The 6,802-nt window shown below is 46.6% G+C and overlaps 2 protein-coding genes across 3 annotated transcripts in view; one reads left to right on the top strand and one right to left on the bottom strand.

Moving 5' to 3' along the window:
• The first annotated feature begins 97 nt into the window (after positions 1-97).
• Positions 98-5,956, top strand: LOC134088432 (carnitine O-acetyltransferase-like). The gene is made up of 5 exons (XM_062542394.1): positions 98-219; positions 1,331-1,466; positions 1,713-1,775; positions 2,392-2,529; positions 4,770-5,956. Exons 1-5 carry the CDS (start codon positions 98-100, stop codon positions 4,959-4,961), a joined length of 651 nt encoding a protein of 216 aa, XP_062398378.1. The 3' UTR covers positions 4,962-5,956.
• The window catches only part of adamts13 (ADAM metallopeptidase with thrombospondin type 1 motif, 13), a 27,824-nt gene continuing 26,589 nt past the window's right edge, over positions 5,568-6,802 (bottom strand). The window contains exons 31-32 of one of the 2 annotated variants that reach the window (XM_062542389.1): positions 6,361-6,515; positions 5,568-6,303 (exon numbers count right to left, since the gene is read on the bottom strand). In XM_062542389.1, the coding sequence (XP_062398373.1) occupies position 6,303; positions 6,361-6,515 (156 nt within the window). In that variant the 3' untranslated portion in view covers positions 5,568-6,302. Of the gene's footprint in view, positions 6,333-6,360; positions 6,516-6,802 lie in introns of both variants that reach the window. The other variant, XM_062542390.1, reaches the window with a different exon arrangement.

Here is a 6,802-nt window from a genome sequence, read left to right as displayed (position 1 = left end):
AATGCAAAGGATCAGTTCATATAGCCAGAGATGCTCTATTATATATGTTTATGTTTATGATGTTTATCATGTGTCCTATTCTGTCCTGTCCTGCAGCATGGTCCATGATCTGGACGTCAGGGCGTTTGTGTTTGAGGAGTTTGGGAAAGACGTCCTTAAAGAGAACAAGATGAGTCCAGATGGCTTCATCCAGATGGCCATGCAGCTGGCCTACTACAGGTCTGACCTTTACTGATCATCTACCGCAGATTAGAGTCATTACTGTAACTGGTCATTTGTAGGCTCAAGGTTTAACCAGTCATCTCTGAGAGTATATTAATAGGGCTCGGGCACACGCCTTGCATTCTAGGAATATTGCCGCCATATTGGTAGCGCACCGAACGTAATATCCATTCATTCAGATGACAAGAAGCAGAAATATAGTATTAGCGATTCTTTTCCTCTTGCGATCGTGGGTTGCGCTGTTACACCCCACAACACAGCAACATACTGTACGACCAAGAAGGCAAAAACTAAGTAATAGGAACACACTAACAGGCGGGAGTAAATCCATAGTAATCCATAGTAAACTAAGGAGTGAGGCTGCCAATATGGCTGTGCCCGCAAAGTTTTCACGTCATGATCCCGAGCCCTATTTACTGTGTGTGTTGTTGATTGCTCAGCTGGTGTCTTGTGAGAGTCAAGGTCAGATAGGGTCAGTGTGTTTGTGTTGTGTTGTTCCATCTAGGAATGGAGTGCCTGAGGATGTTTATAAGGCTGTGTTATGGTATAGAATATAAATACAATGTTTATACTGTAAGGCGTATTGTTTATGGTGTAGTAGGGAGAACGTTTAGAAGGTTGTGTAATGTTATAGAATGCATAAGGAATGCTATTTTCAAAAGATGTCAAATGTTTCTTTGACATCAATTGACTAAACCTCACTTAATATGTGTGTGTGGGTACTCGAATTTGAAACATGGTCCCAATGCTTAAAAAGCCTACTGTTGATTACTGTTAACGACTACATATACAGTACACACTCAGTACACATCTGTATTGAACCTAACATCCTGTACCTAAATGGCACAGTACGAATACACTTCTTCTGTGTTATGTTAAGTAGGGTTCAGACCAAAGCGTTCCGACGAGACGAGCCGTGACGTTCTAAAACCTTGCGACTGTGACTCAACATGTTTAATGCTCTGCGACGGCTTGCGACGGCTTGCAACTACGTGCAACTTCTAATTCACACCGCTGCAACTCAGTCTCGTCGCGTCGGGAATCTTTGGTGTGAATTGGGCTTTAAAGAGCATAAGGAGGATGTTCACAAGATCTTGTTATGCTATAGAATGTACAAGGAGTGCTGCTCCACGTATGAGAGCTCGTCCCTGAGGATGTTCAAGCTGGGCCGAACGGAAACCATCCGCTCCACCTCCGTGGACTCGTTCGCCTTCGTTAAGGCCATGGACGACCCAGCCAAACAGGCCAGTCACATCTCACTTCTGTGTCTGTCTTGTGTGTGTGTGTGTGTGTGTGTGTGTGTGTGTGTGAGTGTGATAGAGAGAGAGAGAGGGGGGGAGAGAAAAAGAGAGAGAGAGAGAGAGAGGGAGAGAGAGAGAGAGAGAGAGAGAGGGGGGGAGAAAAAGAGAGAGAGAGAGAGAGAGAGAGATGTCTGTCTTTGGACATACCTGATTTACTTTGTGTATTTGGCGGTGTGTGTGTGTTGACAGACCTCTGACAAAGTGGCCCTACTGGTGAAGGCCATCAAATCGCACAGAATCTTTGCTGACCAGGTGAGATCACACACACACACACACACACACACACACACACACACACACACACACACACACACACACACACACACACAGAACGTATACTGACCAGGTGAGATCACATGCAGAGGCTTCCTCATCCCCCCACCACCACTGCGGTGCAAAGCCACATGTGGCTTTAAGATTTTCAAGATTTTCTGTTTCTTTTTCTTTTATCTTGTCTGAGCACATCTAAACATTTGTAACTTCTCATGGGGTGGTCAGTGATTGTTCAAGCTCTAAGCGTTCCAACACTTCACTGAAACCTGACTAAGCTTTCAGATATATCAGTATTGGTCATTCCATTACTCTTGTGTAAACAATCAGTCATCATGCCATGTGCCACACACACACTCACTCACACATAAGCCCCCAACAAACACACTCACACACACACACACACACACACATAAGCCGTGTTGGGTTTCTGGATTTTGGCAGACCTCTACTAGTCTGCTTAACCCCCCCCCTCTCTCTCTCTTCCTCTTTCATCCTGCTTCCCTCTATCTCTCCCTCTCTTTCTCTCTCTCCTCCTCTTTCTCTCTCTCATCATGCCCTCCCCCTCTCTCTCCCCCTCCCTCTCTCTCTCTTGCAGGCTATCCATGGGCAGGCCATTGACCGGCACCTGTTGGGTCTGAAGATGATAGCCATTGAGGACCTCACCTCCCTCCCTGAGCTCTTTATGGACACGGCCTACGCTGTGGCTATGCACTACAACCTCTATACCAGTCAGGTGTGTGTGTGTGTCTGTGTGTGTGTGTGTGTCTGTGTGTGTGTGTCTGTGTGTATGTGTGTGTGTGTGTGTGTGTGTGTGTGTGTGTGTGTGTGTGTGTGTGTGTGTGTGTGTGTCTGAGCTCTTTATGGACACGGCCTATACCAGTCAGGTGTGTGTGTGTGTGTGTGTGTGTGTGTGTGTGTGTGTGTGTGTGTGTGTGTGAGTGAGTGTGTGCGTGTGTGTGTCTCTGAGAGTGTGTATGTCTGTGTGCATATGTGTGTTTGTGTGTGTGCGTATGTGTGTGTGTGTGTGTATGTATACGTGTCTGACAGTGTGTGTGTGTGTGTGTGTGTGTGTGTGTGTGTATGTGGCCCATGACATGTTCACTTTCCAGTGGTTAGAGTGTCCATCCCGTCTCCCCCTCATCTCCCACGGCTGAGTGGTGTCTCGGCGTCTGGTGTGTTCAGACATGGAACTGAAGGGCTCTTTAAACATTATTTTAAACTTCAGCATAGCCCAAGAGGATTAGTGTCAACATCTGGCCACCAGCTGAGAAAGACAAGCTAGAGAGATGTTTTCCATAAACAGGATGCGTGGGTGGCATGTACTGTACACATTCCCTCATCGTCCATGACGTGTACACATGTGATTTCTCAGAGGTGGTTCTAACGCAGCATGCATATTGCTAGCGATATTCGCGAGGACGACATTCGCTGCAAAAAAAAAAACGCTGCAAATTTGCGCTTGTGAAAAATCGGGCCTTAAAGGAGAATTCCGGTGTGATATTGACTTAAAGTGTGTTGAAACATGATACTGAGTGTGAGTGTTTGTGAACTTTGAAAAAGCACTGGCGGTTTACTTACATGACTGTTTATTCAGGCAGTCACTTCCAAAGGTTTTCCTTTCGCCGCCATCTTGAATTTAGTCACGTGACTTATTCGTGACTATTTCATGTCACAGCTATAGTTCTGCTCCGGCTCGTCACGTGACTAAATTCAAGACGTGAACTAGTCAAACCTTCGGAAGTGACTGCCTGAATAAACAGTCATGTACATTAAGGAAACCACCAGTGCTTTTTCAAAGTTCTTGATGTCTCGTTTTAAATGTCAGGGCCTTCAGAAGTCTACCAATAAAGTGTGGAGCTACTTTAAGCCTCATAAATGGTGTAAAACAGTGATTTATTTGCATGGCTAACCCAATGCCGAGGCACTCCCATTGAAAACCTGTTGCTAGCATCGGCTAACGAGCGGCAGCTTTCTGAGTGCAGGGGCAGGTCGAGATCATAGACAGTAAAAGATATGGACAGAGCTATCACGTAGACGTCAGCAGAGACCAAGGAAGCAAATTTCAACGTTTTTTTTGGTCTACTATTTCCGCCATAGGTATCCTGCGCAGGCTCAGGTGTCTTATATGTGACGTAGGCATGTAGTCTGACCGAGTCTGACCTATGGCGATGCTTTACTCTCTATGGACGCATGCGCATTCCCACGTTAGCATTGATTTCGGAAAAAGTTTATTACTCTGCCGATAAAACGCCATGATATGACGCCAATTTCACAATGTAGTATGCACTCCGACAATAGAAAATGTTCATATAAAGGCTTAAAACGCTTCAGCTGTAACGTTATTTGATGTCAAAAGTGGCTCTTACGCCCCATAGGATTCAATGGAATGGCCAGCTAGCTATGGTCTACTTTTTAGCATGGCGGCCGCCATACTGTCTACACTCTCAGAACATTCGCTGCCCCCTTGGTCGAGATCAGCTCTGAGACAAACGCTCACACTCGGTATCATGTTTCAACAAACTTAAAAGTCAATATCACACCGGAATTCTCCTTTTAGACACGTAGCGGTCACACCTTACATCTCAACGTTTCTCATCACTAATGGTTACTGTAATTTCCCCGCTATTAGCTGCATTTTACATATTGATTTTGTAAAAGTTCGTCTGCTACGAGGTTAATACACAGGGGCAAATACTGTCCTGCGACAAACACTGTCCTGCGGCTTAAACACAATGCGGCTAATACTCAGGAAATGACTGTACTCCGCCTGTATTCGCTGAATTCGCTGTGCTAGTCTCCTGTGTGAGTGTGACTGGGGGTCCTGTGCTAGTCTCCTGTGTGTGTGTGTATGTGTGTGTGTGACTGGGGCTCCTGTGCTAGTCTCCTGTGTGTGTGTGTGTGACTGGGGACTGGGGCTTAACACAGGCTGTGTGTGTGTGTGTGTGTGTGTGTGATCTGTGCCGTCTCCCTCAGGTGGGCTCTAAGACGGACTGTGTGATGTGCCTGGGCCCCATCGTGCCCGACGGCTACGCCGTCTGCTACAACCCCATGGCCAGCCACATCAACCTCTCCATCACCGCCTTCAACAGCTGCGAGGAGACCAACGCCACCAAGTACGGCCGGTCACTGGAGGAGGCGCTGCAGGACATGAGGAAGATGCTGTAGCCGTGGCAACGCCCAGACCCAGCATCACCTGAGGACCGCGTGGGACGCATGGCAAAACAGCTGAATGAGAGAACAGACTCGAAACTACCAGGCCTACCAGAGCAGGGAAACACCCTTTCACACACTCTCACACACACACACACACACACAGAAACACACACAAACACACACACACATACACACACTTTCAAGCACAAGCGCACACACACACACACACACACACACACACACACACACACACACACACACACAAACAAACACACAAACACACACACATTTGTCAGGGGGCACTGTAGTCTTGTCCGACTTGGCCAAGATTTGGTTGTTTCTTAAGTGTCCAACCACGTCCCACGTGACAGAACTGGGTGATAGGCGGCCAGTCCGTTCCATTAGGAGGGTGACATAACAAAGGTTGCCTTGGCGACTATCTCCCCTAGTGCTCTGACCCACCGTGGCAAGAGAGTAATGACCAGAGGCTGGGGCAGAGAGCCACACACTCCGAAGTGTGTTTCCCAGAAGTGTGTGTGTGTGTGTCCGAGTGTACCAACATGGTGTGAGCTGCTGACATTTGCTTTACACACACACAAACACACAGGACAGCCAAACTCCAGCCACTCAGGTCCTTTATTTAAAAAACAAAACAAAACAGAAACCTTTTTGTGTTGTAAAAACAACACCCTTTGTTGTGCTTGAACATATTTAACGTCTTGTGTTGTCTTAAGAATGCTATTTACAGTGTTTGTTTTGGAGTTTTTGCCTGCTGTTTACTGTGTTACGTTTACGGCGTAGTCTTTGACTTTGACTCTGTTTGACCAAGTGCTCCTGTACTGCTCCAGGAGACATGGCAGTATAAAGCTCCTTGTGCCTTCGCTGTGGTTTCTTATATCAGAGCTTCCAGAGTTCCTACATGCCGTCTGAAATGGAAACTTATTTCATGAAGAGAAAGATATAACATTTGTATCACTTTCAAATAAACAATTAAACATCTTATACTATCTAGTATCTTATAGTAAAATGTATATATATATATGACTATAGTGGTTAAGTCCTTGAACTTGAATACTTTCCCAGTGCCAGCATGCCCTCATCTAGCCCTGATAGAGAGCTGTGTGTGTGTGTGTGTGTGTGTGTGTGTGTGTGTGAATGAGTAGTGTGTTTGGGCATTAAAGATCCATCGCCATGTGTGTGCTTTGTCCATATGAATGAGCAGTGAGTGTGTTGTCAAGGTCGGACGAATGAGTATTGTGCGTGGCCGTTGTGTGTGTGTGTGTGTCAGGGCCGGACGAATGAGTATTGTGCGATGCCGTTGTGTGTGTGTGTGTGTGTGTGTGTGTGTGTGTGTGTCAGGGGCGGACGAATGAGTATTGTGCGATGCCGTTGTGTGTGTGTGTGTGTGTGTCAGGGGCGGACGAATGAGTATTGTGCGTGGAAGGAGCCCTTGATGTGCTGGTAGTCTCCGTGGAACTCCACCTCCGCCCTGCTGCCCTTGGAGCTCCACAGGAAGAGCTGGCGCCCAGAGAACACTGTCGTCTTCAGCGTGTCCACGTCTCGGATCTGACAACACACACACACACACACACACACACACACACAGCACCAGCCGGTCACTTTCAACCCGAACTACAACCGTTACTGCAGGTATTGATCTTGGTGTGAACAGCCCTTGTTAATAACACTTTTCTTTCTGTCATTGCCATCACATCCATACAGTAACATGCTGTTGTAAATGGTCATGAGCGTTATTATACTGCTTATGATTGCATCATATTGGTGATGAATGCATGCATTAATTATTGTAGTGATTTATAGTGAGTGTTACCCCTGGATCTTGATGTGAAGGG

This window comes from Sardina pilchardus, chromosome 8, assembly GCF_963854185.1.
Source record: "Sardina pilchardus chromosome 8, fSarPil1.1, whole genome shotgun sequence".
Lineage (NCBI taxonomy): Eukaryota > Metazoa > Chordata > Actinopteri > Clupeiformes > Clupeidae > Sardina > Sardina pilchardus.
The sequence above is the reverse complement of the archived record's forward strand: the minus strand, read 5'-3'. Positions and strand labels throughout refer to the sequence as shown.

Coding starts and splice junctions, on each gene's coding strand:
- LOC134088432 (XM_062542394.1), top strand. CDS start 98: ATGGTCCATGATCTGGACGTCAGGGCGTTTGTGTTTGAGGAGTTTGGG. Junction 220..1,330: donor ATGCAGCTGGCCTACTACAG/GTCTGACCTTTA, acceptor GTTATGCTATAG/AATGTACAAGGAGTGCTGCT. Junction 1,467..1,712: donor TGGACGACCCAGCCAAACAG/GCCAGTCACATC, acceptor GTGTGTTGACAG/ACCTCTGACAAAGTGGCCCT.